Source organism: Pristis pectinata, chromosome 11 (genome assembly GCF_009764475.1).
Source record: "Pristis pectinata isolate sPriPec2 chromosome 11, sPriPec2.1.pri, whole genome shotgun sequence".
Classification (NCBI taxonomy): Eukaryota; Metazoa; Chordata; class Chondrichthyes; order Rhinopristiformes; family Pristidae; genus Pristis; species Pristis pectinata.
Window position 1 is genome coordinate 27,877,299 of NC_067415.1, and position 18,138 is coordinate 27,895,436.

General features: G+C 40.6%; 1 protein-coding gene across 5 annotated transcripts in view; it reads right to left on the bottom strand.

The window, feature by feature from the left end:
- LOC127575907 (actin-binding protein WASF3-like) overlaps positions 1-18,138 on the bottom strand; it is a 67,445-nt gene that overhangs the window by 48,175 nt on the left and 1,132 nt on the right. For 2 of the 5 annotated variants that reach the window (XM_052026132.1, XM_052026131.1), the window contains exon 2: positions 7,749-7,872. The exons of the other annotated variants lie outside the window; for them this stretch is intronic. In XM_052026132.1, coding sequence (XP_051882092.1) covers positions 7,749-7,854 — 106 coding nt within the window. In that variant the 5' untranslated portion in view covers positions 7,855-7,872. The remainder of the gene's footprint in view (positions 1-7,748; positions 7,873-18,138) is intronic. 5 annotated transcript variants of the gene reach the window in all.

Genomic DNA, 18,138 nt, shown 5'->3' on the forward strand with positions numbered 1-18,138 from the left:
TGCCAAATTAAGAGTGCCATTATAAGAAATGACTCCTTTCCTCAACATAAAGGAAATTAAGTTTTTTTTTGCTTCAAATAACTTCTTTGTACTGTGCACATGACTTTGGTTGCCAGTAGATCACTCTTATCAAAGGATAAGCTAATTTCCTTATATAGAAATATGTAATGAGATGTGTAATTTGCTGTCTGGCTTTTACCCAGAATTCAATTTATTTATAGCTTTTATGTCTTAAATGTGATTTCTGACAAAGGTGAATATTTCATGAAATCCATGTAATTCTTCAGCTGAAAAGGAGGTCTGTCACTGCTGGGGAATGGCACATTTTCCACTTCCATAAAATCATAATAAAGCTTTCCAGGTCAAAGATAGTAGACTACAACCTCAATCACAGAAAAACTGCAATACAATTATTCAATTTCCTATATGAGTCTTCATATCATTTAAACATAATTGTATCTCATACCTATATAAAACTAATGTTTAGATTGGATCAGCAAGTACGAATACCAATTTGTTAAATGCCATCCAGCATTACACACAAGAGCTCAATTACACTTTGTACCCATGTAAATAGTTGTATGCGCTCCTGGTCGGTACAAATTGGCACACATTATGAACTATCTTGAACTACTGTCACAAGTCTACAGACATTTCACAACCTCCAGAGAAGCAGAATATCATTTTAAACAGTAATTTTCAAATCCTTCAAGGTGGTAAAAGCACTATCACCAAAAAAAACCTGCCTCCTCTGCCTATGCAGAGTGGCTACCTAAACTGACTAAAAATGAAACTTCCCATTACTGAAACTGCAAATTTATAAACTTAGAAATATTATATTTAGATCTTTTCTGTGTCACTTATACCTTGAATTTATCACTGAGATTCAATTCTTCTTTATGATCTAAGAACGGTCAATGTTCACACAGCTGCATAATATGAAGATTACAGCATATTTATCTATCATGCTGTATTGTCCAAATTAGCATGACCTTGTCATACTACAAACAATGTAGGAAAACTCAAGACTAGTTTCTGATGGGCAGTTTCATTCAGTACAATTCAATATTTATATTCAAGAGTGAGCAATGAATGGCATCAAGATTTCATAAAATGTGTTGAACAAAATGTTTGCGAAGATACTATTTTGTTCTTTCACATAAATTATTGATTATTTAATAAAAGCAAAGAGCAGGAGTGAACCCTTTGAGTCTGTTCCACCATAAGAAATGGCTGACTCTCAAACTCCACTCCATTCAAACTAAACCCCAACTTAATGACCTATTGCCTTTGCATTTCCTAGAACTCAAAACCCTATCTACCTCATTTTTGAATAGATGCAATGACTGAGCATCCACAATCCTCTTACATTGAAAATTCCAAAATTTCACAACTCTCTGATCAAAGATATTTTTCCTTACTTTAGTCATAAATGGCTAACCTTTATCCTGAGACTAACACCCTCCAACACTAAATTGTCCAGCATGGGGAAATGGTTTCTTGGCATCATCCCTCTTAATCCCTCACAAAATGTTATGTGTCTCACTGATGATACCTCTCATTACCCTAAACACCCATAAGTTTAAGCCAATGCTTGTTCAAGTTCTCCCAAAGCGTCGACCTTCTCATCCCAGTAATCAGTTTGATTAATCTAGCTATTCCTTAAGGAAGATTAAGCTGTATGTTGTTCACAGGTTTGGTGTCTCTAAAGTCCTGTAAAATTCATCCTTAATCTTGCACTCCAACCACCTTACATTAAAGATGGACACACTATTTGCCTTCTGAATTGCTTACGACATCTGCACTTTAACTTTCTGTATTTCACATATCAGCACATACAGATCTTTCCATATACTAGCCTTCATGAGTTTCTTACTACATAAAATTGTTTTCCTCATTCCAACACACCCTATGGGTTGAGGTAACTGAGCAGCAGGTGCACATATTTGGAAGCAGCAATGTGCCACCTGGTTCTCCTTTCAGGACCTAGCAGGTTAGAAGATGGGGGTTGGGGGTGGGTGGGAAGTTGGAGGAAGAAGTAAGTGGGGGACAGAGGAGTGCATCAGGGAGCCAGAAGTTGGGCAGTCATTAGTGATGGAAAGTAAATCATCTGCAATTAGCATTACAAAGTGTATGATGTCATCATATGTGCCTCTAACATAGATATCATGTCAAGGACACCAGGGTGACTCATGCCAGGAAGTAATGCAAGGAAATGCTTTGTCAATTTCCAAAATAACAATAGATCATCCAAAACACCAAAGGAAAGAAAAAAATAAATTTTAGTTGTACCATACTGAAAACAAAAGCATAATGCAAATGAATTTCTAAACAATTATGCTGATCTGGCCTTCCAACACTCACATTTTGCCATATTATTGGTGCATTTGCCACCTTCGTTCCTATATACATTCTTTTGCTACCACTTACCTTTGCTTCAGTGTTTCCCATGAACATTAGCAAACTTGGTATTGCACTGTCTTTTAACCCAAGTGATTAAAATGATTTCAAGCAGCTGAGTCTTCTTTATCAATTCTTGTGGGACCCAAGTAACAGCCCAGCAATTTGAAAACGATCCTTTTATTCCCACTCTATGTTTTCTATTCTTGAAACAAGCCCCTAATTTTACAGATGTAAAATGACTAATTCCATAAGCCCATAACTTGCGTAGCTCTCTGGACTACTTTATCTAAAGACCTAGGAGGAGGCAAAGGCAAGGGCATGGGTGTATGAGCCCACCAGGACATGTGACAGGCAAACACATGCATAAGTTCCTATGTATATGTGCTAATGTCCATGCAGCAGAGACTAGTCTCCAATCTTATTAACCCTCTTGCTATTGGTTAAAGACTTCACTGTCAAGTCTGTGTGATAGCTGCTGTGTAACAACTATCCTACATTAAAATATTATGAATTGGGATCTCCCACTTTTCAATATAAAGTATGGTATCTGGAACATCAGGAACCTCATAACAACCCCTCCATGCTCACACTCCTGCTTACATCAACGGTACTAAGGTCAAGAGGGTTAACAGCTTCAAGTTCCTAGGAGTGAACGTCGCCAATGGCCTGTCCTGGTCCAACCACATAGACGCCATAGCCAAGAAAGCTCACTAGTACCTCTACTTCAAGAGGCTAAAGAAATTTGACATGTTCCCTTTAACCCTCACCAATTTTTAATCAATGCATCCTATCTGGTTGCATCACAGTTTGGTATGGCAAATGCTCTGCCCATGACTGCAAGAAACTACAGAGAGTTGTGGACACATTTCAGCACATCATGGAAAACAGCCTCCCCTCCATGGACTTTGTCTATACTCCTTGCTGCCTCAGTATAACAGCCAATATAATCAATGACCCCACGCACCCTGGACATTCTCTCTTCTCCCCCCTCTCATGGGGGGGGGGGGGTGTGGGGAAGATACAAAAGCCTGAAAGCACATACCACTAGGCTTAAGGACAGCTTCTATCCCACTGTTATTTGGCTATTGAACGGTTCCCTAGTATAATAAGATGGACTCTTGACCTCACAATCTACCTCATTATGACCTTCCACCTTATTGCCTACCTGCACTGCACTTTCTCTGTAACTTAAACACTTCATTCTGCACTGTTATTGTTTTACCTTGTACTACCTCAAAACACTGTTGTAATGAATTGATCTGTATGAATGGTATGCAAGACAAGTTTTTCACTGTACATGTGACAATAATAAACCAATTTACCAGTTTATACACTTCAAAATGTAAGCTTAGGGGAAACAGGATAAAAAAAAACTGGGGTGGAGTTAGATGGAGAAATAAAGGAGATGGGCTGGAACAAGAGATTGTATAATTCTTCCAAGTTAATTTTAGTCTATTTTGAAAATAACAGTTACATCTTAAAGCTACTAATTATCCACCTATGTTTTATTAGCAGTTGGAAAAGGCAATTATTAACTCCTTACAACTGTGAATGTGATTCTATTAAGGAATTAATGGAGAGCCAAATGTAAATTAGTGATAATACCAGAGGGTGTGCTGGCTTCATTTAGTTATTTCCTTAAACTGAATGATTTAAGCAAACAAAGCCTTTGAGTGATATAGATAGAATGAGGTAATAGTAGGCTTTAAGGCCTCCTGGCATTTGACACAGAATGGAAATGGGGAGTGGGGTGATTGAATTGGATAGAAAGTTGAAGGGAAATAACTTAACAGCTGAGCAGAAGCTGGTGATGCTACTTATTCAATCGTCATTTTCAGAAAAGAGAGAAAGGTGACAATTAAGTGAGACGGAATAGTAGGACAGTAGAGAATTAAAAGATATGACAGATGGATATAGTATGAATGATTGGAGGGATTGAGGGAACTGGCATGAACTATATTTTCCTAGTAACCCCTACACAAGATGCTGCATGGTAATTGCTTTTCCTTTCCTCACCAAATAGCATATTGCTTACTACCAAAAAAGATAAAAGTAGAAAAGTAAAGGGCAGGAAAAAACTTAAGAGACACAGAAGAGGAAGAAAGAAGAAAAGTAGCAATAAAGAAGTGAATTCTTCAATTTAATTATTTAGATGCGTAGACCATACTGAAACATCTCTTACTTTATGGTGATTTGCTCTATCCTCTACAATGTGGCCAAAAGATGGATGGCTTTTGCCCTTGGCTGCACACCAGAAGAGCCCTCTCTGACTGTGACCAGTTAATTATTGTCCAGTTCTTTTGAGAAGTCCAGTGGAATTACCAAGGCTCAGATAATGAGAATCTGCACTCCCACAAAGCAAGAGCTAGACCAGGGTTGCCAGGGGTCCGCAAGCAAGCCAAGAAAAAAAAATGGAAAAGCAACCTGTCACAAAGACATAGCTTACTTGCTTGCTTGCTCCAGTTTTCCACTATTCAGAAAATCGGCCATATCTATTCTATCTGTTATAGGTGACAATCTTAGAGACTTAAGACAGTGTTCCCTTCTGGTAAGCTGCCGCTTAATATTCGATTTGTGTAGTCAGAGTAGTCAGTAGTGTTCGCTACTCTGTTGTGCACTGTAGTGTTAGCAAGACTGAGTGACATTGTTGGTGTGCCTTAATAATATTGCTTACTTACCATGCACTTACGCCACAGTGATGTCACTGTTAAACAAAAAGTACGCAAGCGTGTAAATTTTAGATTAGTTTTGATAATTTTGTTTATCAGTAATAGTAATTAAACTGTCCAGCGTGCATTGCTGAGTATGGAGAAATTTCTGAAGGGAAAAGCTGACCAGAAACCGGAAGATTCTGATGAAGGGGATAAGGGTGACTGAAAGAGAAAACAACACAAGTACAATCCAGAATACATTTCATATGGCTTCATCGCATTGGGAACAAATGCAGACCAACCTCTCTGTGTTGTGTGTTTGCAAACGCTGTCCAACAATGCAATGAAACCAGCGAAATTGAAGTGCCATTTAACAACAGCGCATCCAGATATTGCCAGTAAGCCGAAGGAATATTTTGAGTGGCAAAAGGAGCTGTACCTCAAGCAGAAAGGCAAAATGACAGCCTGCGCCACTGTAAATGATAAGGCTCTTCGCACATCATATTTGGTAGCATTACGAATAGCATGTTCCAGAAAGCCTCACACAATTGGAGAAGAGCTTATACTGCCTGCAGCAGTAGATATGTGCGAAGTTGTACTGGGAAAAGAATCCAGTCAAAAACAGAAAGCCATTCCACTGTCTGATAACACAGTAAGCAGAAGAATTGGCGATATGGTGGAAGAGATACAGAGCCAGCTGATAGCATGTCTTCAGCAAGTCAGATTTGCGATTCAGCTCGATGAAAGTACTGATGTTGCCAGTGATGCACACTTGTTGGTTTATGTTCGATATTGCTGGGAAGGAGAGGCTTTGGAAGACTTTTTGTTTTGCAAGGCACTCCCAGGGCATACAACCAGTGAAGAACTTTTCTGTGTGCTTGACACCTTTTTTGTACAATTGGCATTGGCGTGGACGCAGTGTATTGGAGTATGCACGGATGGTGCCGCCGCAATGACGGGACGGAAGTCGGGTCTAGTCGCACGAGTGAAAGAAGTAGCTCCACATGTAGCAGCAACCCACTGCATGATTCACCGTGAGGCTTTGGCTGCAAAGGATATGGATGAAAATCTTGCGGATGTGTTTCCCACATGCATTAAAATAGTTAACTTTATTAAAGCCGGGCCACTCAATCATTGTTTGTTTGAAAACATATGCCGTAAAATGGAAGCCAAGCATAAGCATTTGTTGCTACATACAGAAGTCAGATGGCTGTCACGAGGCCACGTTGTGCAGCGTGTATATGAATTTTGAGATGAACTGCTCATTTTTCTAAATGAGCATAACGGATCATTGGCACAGTTCTTGACAGATGAGATACGGGTTGCCAGATTAGCTTATCTTGCAGATATTTCCAACATGTTGAACAGCTCAAATCTATCATTGCAAGGACCTGGCTCAAATGTTCTGAAAACGCATGACAAAATCAATGCCTTCCAGAAAAAACTCCATATCTGGAAGGGAAGATGCGAGCAAGGCGTCTATGATATGTTTCTGTTGCTGGCTGACTTTCTGACAGTGAACAAGACTAAGACAGAGGCCATTGCGAGCACCGTTTTGAACCATATTCAACAGCTGTCACATTATTTCCATGAGTATTTCGGCGACGATGACACGAGCATGTTTGATTGGATTCGAAATCCGTTTGAATGCATGCTTACTGATTTAACTGGACGTGAACAAGAAGAATTGGCTGAACTGTCATCTGACAGGACTTTGCGCTTGCTGTTCAACCGAATGTCACTGTTGTCATTCTGGATAGCATGTTCCCAGGAGTATCCACTGCTGTCCAGCAAAGCCGTCAATGTTCTGTTACCATTTGCAACCACTTACTTATGCGAAATAGCATTTTCTGCGGTCACTGCCATGAAAACCAAATACAGATCAAGACTGAATATTGAGGATGACATACGCGTATGTTTGTCGCACACACCACCACGTTTGGACAAACTCTGCAGTGCAAAACAGGCACAACCTTCACAGTGAACTGAACACTGAAAGACACCGCTGGCAATTATGGATGATTGAAATAGTCTACGTGCAGTAATTTAAGTGTTGTATGCATGAATTATCGATTGTTTGATTTTGTGGGCTTTGGGGGTCTGCTGTCTAACAAAGACATGTTCTGGGGGGCCGCAGCATAAAAAAGGTTGAAAACCACTGAGCTAGACAATATTCAGATGGCCTGATAAGTGGCATTTAAGATTTGTTGTCACACAAGTGCCAGGCACTAACCAACAACACGACCAAATGCCTTTCTTGAAATTCAGTGCATTATTTAACCACTTTTCTCCACCCCCATCCCCACCCACCCTCTGACAAACACTATAACAAGGTGCAAGTTCTCGACACTTTTTAATTTATTCATTTTTTAGTAGTGAGCATTCCTACTTGAGCTTTGGACAAAGTTGGAATACAACTGAATAGCTTACTAGGCCTCTTCATAGGGAACTTAAGAATCAACACATTCTTCTCAGCCGAATTTCATATATAGCCCAGAACAGATAAAGACAGCAGGTTTCCTCCCATGAAGCATATTAGTAAACCAGCTGGGTTTGGAAAGAAGATTACATTGAAGGGAAGGGGACAACTAAGGGATTAATGCTTACACCATTACCAGCTTTCAAAATGGAAGAAATTGTGGGACAAGGAGGAAAACAAGATTTGAGAATAATGAGTGACAGCTTAAATATTACCTGTGTCACTGTTGGCTAATGGACTCAGTGACTGCAACAGTGAGCATTCCGTCAGCCAGTGTGCTTGAATCAATAGATGTAGGTTTGAACCCTGATGGTTTATCATGCAGGCATCAATGGTGGGCTACAATTTGCAGAAGAGATGGAAGTATATTAGTGTACATCTCAATCTATTGTGAAGTGCTTGCCAGATTTGAATAATTGGTAGTGTGCAGAAGTTGTTAATGCGTGTGCAATACTTGGTATTGGGGATTACGAGTACTGGAAAAGAGTCTTGGTTGATAAAGATGGTTAGATGAGTGACAGGGCTGCATTGCATGGACCAAACATGAAGTTAGTTGCTAGGGACGAGATTTGATGATACAGTATAACTGATGGCCATATGAGAAGTCACTAAAGTTTTTGCAGCTCTGCATCTGCATCTTTAGTGCTTCACCTCTAATATTAACCTTGAGTGTAATCTCTTTCCACTGCCGCATGACTGTTTATCTGGCTCCCAGGATTTCCCTCCTTCTACCTTGTCCACTGGAGCTGCAACAGAAAATCAGGATGTCCACTCTTGCTGTGTAAGCTTTTACTAGCCTTCTCAAGCCTCTGCAGTGATTTGCAGAAGTGGTGGCAGACAATGACCACCACTTCTTCAAGTTAATTTAACTCATCTTCGCACTTCATACACCTCAGCTTATTTAAACCCATCTGCAAACATGCAAAATTATTGTGGAAATTGAATTAATCTTATGCTTCAGGTTAAAATCAGCAAACACAGCAAAACCGTAATTCTGTCACACAATAAGAAGCTATTACTAAAATAATTTTGTGTTTTTACTTACTTTGTGATGATCAATGCAATGAAATTTTATTATAGCTGTAAATAGTACAACCAAACCTTTAGATTGCTCTCTAATGTGGTTGATGTAATTATAAAAATATCTGTTGAATTGTGCAATTCAAACATTGACCTCTGAGGCAAACTTAGAATCAAATGGTATTCAATGCTGTCATTTATTCATACTGATTAACAAACTGTTGCTGTGCTACTTAATTAGCAGTTTATGTAGAACAACTCAAAGGCCAAATTTGGAACTAGATATAAAAAGCCTTTGAGACAACCTCAAATTCAATCTACTTAGTCGACAATTTAGTCCACAATATTTGAAATAGAAAGAAAAAATCTGTGATATTTGAGGGGTACCCTTCCAGTAACATAACCCCTTTGAGCATTCGGATTCTTAAGCCTCTCCTGACATTAAATGATGGGGGGGGGGGGGTTAGACCATAAGATATAGCAGCAGAATTAGGCCATTCAGCCCATCATATCTGCTCCACCATTCAACCATGGCTGATTTTTTTCAACCCCATTGTCCCGCTTTCTCTCCATAACCCATAACCCCCTTACCAATCAAGAACCTATCAATCTCTGCCTTAAATACATCCAATAACTTGGCCTCCACTGCCCTCTGTGGCAACAAGTTCCACAGATTCACCATCATCTGGCTGAAGAAATTCGTCCACATCTCAGTTTTAAAGGGACATCCTTCTGTCCTGCGGCTGTGCCCTCGGATTCTAGACTCTCCTACTAATGGAAAGATCCTATCCATATCCACTCTATCCAGGCCTTTCAGTATCCGGTAGGTTTCAATGAGGATCCCCCTCATCCTTCTGAACTTCATCGAACGCTCCTCACATGTTAAGCCTTCCATTCCTGGGATCATTCTTGTGAAACTCCTCTGGACCCTTTCCAAGGTTAAAGGAGCATAGGTTTCTAGAAAGATATCCTTCAATTTTATCTACCTTTAAGTAGCCTTCTTCGATTCCAAAAATTGCACCCTGCACTATTAGTCAGATAGACTGAGATATGGCCTTTTCAACTTCTTGTCAAAGTCAAAGTCAAGTTTATTGTCATATGCACAAGTACATGTGTGCACAGGTGCGATGGAAAACTTACCTGCAGCAACATCACAGGCACATAGTATCATATAAGCAGCATTCACAAGAAAAATAAATTATACACATATTTTACAAGAAAGAACACAATTAGAACAAAAAAAGTCCATTTTAGTGCCAAGTGGTCATAGTGTTGCTAAACTGCTGTGGTGATTAGGGTTTTACTGGTTGGTTCAAGAACTGAATGATTGAAGGGAAGTAGCTGTTCTTGAACCTGGTGATGTGGGACTTCAGGCTCATGTACCTCCTCCCCGATGGTAGCTCCAAGAAGACGGCATGGCCCAGATGGGGGAGATCTTTGATGACAGATGTTACCCTCTTGTGGCAGCGCCTCATGTAGATACTTTCAATGGTGGGGAGGGATGTGTGCCTGATGTATTGGGCTGAATCCACTACTTTCTGCAGCTTCTTATGTTCCTGCGCATTCAAATTGCTGTATCAGACCATAATGCAACCAGTCAGGGTACTTTCAACAGTACATCTATAGAAGTTTGGAGCATTCTGTGACAAGCTGAACCTCCTTAACCTCCGAAGAAAGTAAAGACGCTGGGGCACCTTCCTTATGATTGAATCTATGTGCAGAGCCCAAGACAGGTCATACGATATGTTAACACCCAGGAATTTAAAGTTGCTGACTCTCTCCACTGCCAATCCCCCAATGTAGACTGGCACATATTCACCCTCCTTCCCCTTCCTGAACTCAACCAGCAGCTCTTTAGTTTTACTAATGTTGAGCAAGAGTTTATTGTTGCACCACTCAACCAGGTGTCCTATCTATTGATCAGGAGTGGCTGCAAGGCAAGACCAAATAGGCTGTTGTGGCAAGGAGTGAAGGATGCTCATGCCAAGGACAGAGTTGCAGTTGAAGAGATATTTGAGGTGTTCCTTTCAGTGTGTGCTATCTGTTTCTCTGTCATTGATAAGTTCACTACTGTTCTTGGCTCCCAGTAGGGTGGCACGTGGTGTTTGGAGAATAGAGAACCTGGACATCACTGAAGAATCATGACTTGCTATGACTTTTAGCCTCTTACACTCTTTCCACATACCATTTGATAAGCAGACTAACATCAGTGTCCTGTGCCAGGCGAACATCTCATGAAATGAGGTCCTAATTACACTCATTTGGCTACACTCTGTGGACCATGTCATTCACATGCCCAACAACAGACCCCAAAACGGACATTTTATTCCAACCTTTTCTGTAGGAAGAAACTACCAGGTAGACAGAGGAAAAGATTCAAGGATGTCCTCGAAGTCTCCTTGGAAAAATGCAAACATCCCCATGGAATCCTCATAATCCTGGCACATGTCTGCTCATAAAGAAGGAGGAACACTTGGAATGGTATTGAGAGCAGAGAACCCATGTATTATGGGCACACAGAAGTTCTGTGTAAACAGTGGAATGAATGCATCATCCAACAGACTACCTATCTGCCTGCTCTGTTAGACACTTCCTGCCTCATCTGTGCAAGAATCTGCAGTTTCCACATTGGCCTCAGTAACCTCAGAACCCACAAAACACACAGAACACTACAGCACAGTACAGGCCCTTCGGCCCACAATGTTGTGCCAACATTTTATCCTGCTCTAATATCTATCTAACCCTTCCCTCCCACATAGTCCTTTATTTTTCCATCATTCATGTGTCTATCTAAGAGTTTCTTAAATGTTCCTAATGTATCTGCCCCCACAACCTCTGCCAGAAGTGCATTCCACGCACCCACCACTCTCTGTGTAAAAAAACTTACGCCTGACATCCCCCTTATACCTTCCTCCCATCACCTTAAAGTTATATCCCCTCGTGTTAGCCATTGTCGCCCTGGGAAAAAAGTCTCTGACTGTCCACTCGATCTATGCCTCTTATCATCTTGTACACCTCTATCAAGTCACCTCTCATCCTCCTCCTCTCTAACCCTTAACTGATTTCCTTAAAACTGATGTTTCTGTGATATTTTATGTTTATCAATAGAAATCATTATTTTAATAACTAATAGATTTCACTATATCTTAAAATAGGAAGGCATTGAGGATAATGCATCCAAAGAGGTATTCCTCAAACTTGCATAAAATGTAAGGTTAATGATTGCAACACCATGCTTCCTTTCTGTCTTTTACAATTTATAGTTTAAAATCCCAAGAATCCAATACTCAAAAGGTCTGAAAGGAATATGATGTTGAAGAAGATAAGTTATGACCTTACTGAAAGACAGAGCAATCTTGAAAAACCATATGAATTTTTTCTCTTCCTATTTCTTGTGACCTGTTCCATTGATTTTCTCCATTTTGGCTACCATTTCAATTCCATGTTCCTGATTGTTCTGCACACCTTTTAACATGGGCCTGAAAATGCCACTGATGGCCAGTTTCTAATTTTTTATAAATTAATAAGTTTGACCTCTGAATACTGGTTCTTCTTCCTGAACTTAATTTTCCTTCCTAGGCTCCATATCTCTTGAAATATTAGGGTCTATTAATCTGTTTCTGTCAGTCTTGAATATGCAATTAACAGAGAACCTAAGATACTCCAGGGTAGGGAATTCAAGGTATGTAGAGTCCTCCGAGTGAAAAAATTCTCTTAGGACCCCCTAAGAGAAAACAAGTCATCCTCAATCCTGAGATACTGCCAAAGAAGAAGCAGAAGAAGAAATAAATCTGAATTTGAGTATCTAAATTCCAATAATCTACCTTGGCTGAATCACAATTTTATTCCTTTGTCTATGAAAAATGGTCAGAGATAAAACATCATTCAGCCATCATTTGCTGCTTTTTGACAGAGAGAGAGTTCAACACTTGTACCACCCTATGCAAGAAGTGTTGTCAAACTTCTTTGAACATAAAGCATAGAGCATACAGCACAGGAACAGGGTATTTGGCCCACCACGTCTGCACTGACCATGATACCAATCTAACCTAATCCCATCTACCTGCACATAATCCATATCCCACTATTCCCTCATGCCTTTTATGTGTGTGTATAAATAGTTCTTAAACATTGCTATCATATCTGCTTCCACCACCTCCCCAGCAGCAAATTCCAAGTACTACCACTCTCTGTGTAAAAAAAACTTGCTATATAAATCTCCTTTAAACTTTCCCCCTCTCTCTTTAAACTTATGCTCTCTAGACCTGACATTTTCATCTGGGAACTAGCCTTTAATAGCCCCTATCAATGCCTCTCATAATTTTATATACCTCTATCAGGTCACCCCTCAGCCTCCAAAGCTCCAGAGAAAATGATATAAATTTGTCTAATCTCACTTTATAGCTAATACTCTCCAATCCAGGCAACATCCTGGTGACTCTCTTTTGCAATCTCTCCAAAGTCTCCACATCCTTCCTGCAATGCGGCGACCAGAACTGCACACAATACTCCAACATGTGGCCTAGCCAGGATTTTATACAGCTGCAACTTGCCAATTTTTGTACTCAAATTTGGTTATAAGGTTTAAGGTGAGAGGGGGCAAAGTTAAAAGGAAATATGCAAGGTAAGTGTTTTGTTTTAACACAACGAGTTGTAGGTGCCTGGAATTTGCTGTCGGGGAGGCAATAGAAGCAGATAGAATAGCAGGGTTTAAGAGACACTTAGACAGACACATAAACAGGCAGAAGGGAATATGGACCATGTGTGGGCAAATGGACTTGTTTAGATTGGCATCATGGTTGGCACAGATAAGGTAGACCAAAGGGCCTGCTCCTGTGCTGTTCTAACAGTAGGTTCTTATGTTCTAAAATGTTTGGCAACACTCCTTGCATAGGGTGGTAGAAATGTTGTACACTCTTTCACACAAAAAAAACAGTAAATGCTAGCTGGATAATGTTTTACTGCTGACAATTTTTCATAGACAAAGAAATAAAATTGTGAAAGGCTTCTTCCAGTGCTGTATTATTCTACATTCAATGTACTAATACAGCTGCAAGATGACTTTTATACTCAGTGCCCTGACCAATAAAGCAAGCATGCCATACACTTTCTTTCCCACCTTATCCACTTGTGTTGCCACTTTCAGGAAGCTATGGACTGGCATCCCTCTGTACATCAATGCTCCTAAGGGTCCTGTCATTAACTATATGCTTTCATCTTGCATTTGACCTCCCAAAATGCAGCAGCCCACACTCGTCCAGATTAAACTCCATCTGCCATTTCTTTAGTCAAATCAGACCACCACCATTTTCATCCAAATTATTTATATATATTATAAACAACAGAAGTCCCAGCACTGACCCTTGCGCAATACCACTGGTCACAAACCTCCGGTCAGAAAAACACCATTCTATATCTACCCTCTTTCTTCTATGACCAAGCCAATTTTGGATCCAATTTACCAACTCACTGTGGATCCCATGTGACTTTATCTTCTGGACCAGTGTGAGGGACCTTGTCAAATGCTTTACTAAAGTTCGTGTAGACAACATCCACTGCCCTACCCTCATCAATTGCCTTCATCACTTCCTCAAAGGACTCAAATCAAATTTGTGAGATAAGACTTCCACGGCACAAAGCCACATTGACTACCTCCAATAATCCAAATGTGAATAAATCATGTCCCACGGGATCTTTTCTAATAATTTCCCTACCACTAATGTAAGGCTCACTGGCCTGTAATTTCCTTGTTTGTCCCTGTTGCCCTTCTTAAACAAAGGAACTACACTGGCTATTTTCCAGTCTTCTGGCATCTTGGCCATGACTAAAGAGGATACGAAGATTGATTCCAAGGCCCCCTTGCTTCCCTCAGTATCCTGGAATACATCCCATAAGGCTCTGGGGCTTATCCACCTGAACGTTTTTCCAAGACACCCAACACCTCCTCCTCCTTAATATCGACATGCCCTTCCTAATCTCACCATCATCCATGTCTATATCCTTGGTGAATACTGATGTGAAGTACTTATTAAGGACCTCACTCACATACTCTGGCTCTATGCATAAGTCTCAAGTGGACATACCCATTCCCTGGCTATCCTCTTGCTCCTACTGTATTTATACAATGTCTTGGGATTCTCCTTAATCCTACTAGCCAAGGATATTTTCTGGCTCCTTTCAGTCATCCTAATTTCTTGTTTTAAGTTTTTTCCTGCTTCCTTTATATTCTTCAAGGACCTTGTCTGATTTCAGCTTCCTTTTTCTTTTCAGAGAAACAAAGGACTGCAGATGCTGGAATCTAGATGAAAAATACGATGAGGCTGGAGGAACTCAGCAAGCCAAGCAGCATCAGTGGATAAAAGCAGGCGGTCAACATTCTGGGTCAGGAAGTGTCCTGACCCGAAATGTTGACTGCCTGCTTCTCTTCACGGATGCTGTCTGGCCTGCTGAGTTCCTCCAGCATCATTGTGTTTTTCATCCTTTTTCTTTTTAACTAAACTTACTATATCTGTTATCATGCAAGGTTCCTGAACCTTGCTATCTTTGTCTTTCATCCTCACAGGAAAATGCTGATCCTGAACTCTAAGAAACTGGCCCATGTCAGATGTGGATTTACCGTCATACAGCTGCTCACAATCTACTTTCTCCAGTTCCTATCTAATACTCTTGTAATTCCCCTTACCAAATGGCAAGGTCTCTGACTTCATGTTTCTACACTCCAACACCAGAGTGAAAAAGTCTTTTCCAAAATCTTCAAACTTCAACATTACTGTCTGTGTTCAAATGAGTACAAACCTAATTTATAATAGCTCTCATAAGCTAACCTTTGAACTAGTTCTACCAATACTAATAACAAGAAACCATTTCTTGTCACAGATGCAAGACCTTCAAAGATGTGGCAGGTTAAGGAGAACTGAACAATGCACAGCAGAGCTGGAACAATGGGTACTTCTAAATTCCCAGTGGTAAGGTTACAACTTGACACCAACAGTTTATATTTTGTAACATTCATCTCAAATAGTAGAAACATATTACTGTATACTTCAAAATGAAAATATTTCAACTTACTTCAGTATGACAATGCTATGTTAACTAATCAACACTGGTGGTCTGTAAAACGGGACCAACAGAATGTACTTGGTGGGAAAACTTATATGTCCGTCACCAACTGGCTCAGACTAACACCACTATTGAAAGGGTTGGCCAAATCCTGAAGGACTGATGTAAGGTGACAGACTGGATCTGCAACAGTTGGCAAGTGAACCACCATGAGGGAAAAATCTACTTGACCACATCGTCATCGACAGACCTATTATAAATGCATCTGTTAATGACATGTTGGTAGGAATAATCACCATATTATCCTCATGGAGGCATATTCCTGACTTCACACCAAGGAAAATTTCCATCATGTTGTACAACACTATCATTGTTCTAAAAGGGACAGATTCAGGATAGATATGGTAGATCAACACTGCGTATCGTAAGGCACTGTGAGCCATCAACAGCAGCAAATTTGTATCTCATCATAACCCATAACCTCATAATCTAACATCTTCTTCACTCTACCATGACAATCAAACTGGGAGATCTGCCTTGGTTCAATGAGTATAGAATGGAATGACAGGTGCTATCACAGGCATACCTAAAAATGAAGTGAAAGCCTAATAAAGCTGCAAAACAAGATTACATGCAATCTAACAGTAAAAGCCATATCCAGTAGAAAGAACCAAGTGATACCACAACCAACAGATTTATTCAATCCTCTGCAGTGCTCCATCGTGACAAACAATTAAAAAGCTCAAAGACAGAGGTAGCTCCAAGGACATCTCCATCCTCAACAAAGGCAGATCTTGACATGTGAGTGCCAGACAAAGCAAGGCTAAAGCCTTTGCAAGCACTTTCATCCACATTACTGAGCAATTAATCCACCTTCTCCTTCTCAGAAATCACTGGTCATGGATAATTAAATAACTAATGGGAGGAAATGACTCTGGAAATTTCCCTGTGCCCAACGATGGCAGGTCACAGCATGCAAGTGCCAATGAAAAGGCTGAAATATCTTCAACTATCTTCAGCCAATTGTACCAAGTGGATTATCCATCTCAACTTCCTCCTGGGAATTCACTTTGAACAGGCCAGTCTTCAGTCAATTCAATCTACTCCATATGAAATCAAGAAGTGGCTGATTATACTGGATACAGAAAAAGGCTATGAGACCAGAAATAATCATGGTTGAAGTGCTGAAGGTTCATGCTTCAGAGCTAACTGCACCCCCCACTAAGATGTTGCAGAACAGAACAGTTACAACCCTGGGATCTACTCAACAACCTGGAAAATTGCACAATGGTTGGAGTCACACTCAACACAAATAAAGATGGTAATGATTATTGAAGGTTGCAGGAACCCAGCAGGTCAGGCAGCATCTATGAAGGGAAATGGACAGTCAATGTTTCGGGTCAAGACCTTTCACCGTTTAGAAGAAGGGTCCTAACCTAAAACGTTGACTGTCTACTTTCCTCCATAGATGCTGCCTGACCCACTGAGTTCCTCCAGCTTCTTTATGTGTTGCTCCAGATTCCAGCACCTGCAGACTCTTGCATCTTGATTATTGAAAGTTGATTGAAAGGCATCACTGCTGGGATTTCCAGGGCCCAGTCATCTTTAGCAGCATTGGAAGTTGGACCAATTGCTGTTCACCATTCAATTCCATTCACAAATCCTCAGAAAATGCTTGCATGCAGGAAGACCGTGACACTATTCAATTATTGAGTGAATAGTGGGCAAGCAAAAAGTATCAGGAAATGATCATCTCCAACAGAAGATAATGGCTCCTTCCACTATCTGTGCACCATGTCATCAAAATGCAGCACAGTTAACTCACCTGGTCGAATCTGACATCACCTCCCAAACCCATGGGAACACCAAGTTTTCCCACAAGTCATACATCATTCTGACCTGGAAATACGTATAACATCCCTTCATTGTCATTGGTCAAAATCCTAGCCAACAGCATTTTGGGAGTATCTTCACCAAAAGAATGGGGGTAGTTCAAGAAGGTGGCTCATCACCAACTTGTCAAGGACAATTACAGATAAGCAATAAACTTTAGCTACGCCAACAATGCCAACATTCCAAAAACTAAATAAATATATCTTACCATCTATGTTGACATTCAACAGTACTGCCATTTGGAAGCTTTCCCTGGATGTGTGCTGCTCCAACAAGAAGTCAAGCAGCCTGATGCCAATCAGGACAAAGCAACACTTGATTATCTCCAAACCCACCACCCTCTATCATTGGCCAACCCCGCCCCGAAGTGTGTACCAAATGCAAAATACACCGCAGTTACTTGCCCAGGCTACTCCTACAGCACTTCCCAAACCCCTGACGTCTGTCACCAAGGAATTCTTCTGCACCAGACAAATGGGAGCATCACCATCTATAGGTACCTCCTACCCCGCCCCCGCCCCCACCCCCCCAACCAACCACACATCACTCCGACTTGGAAATATCATCACTGGAACTTACAACCGACAAAACTGTAAGAAAACAGACACTAGAAGGACTGCAACAGTAGAAAAA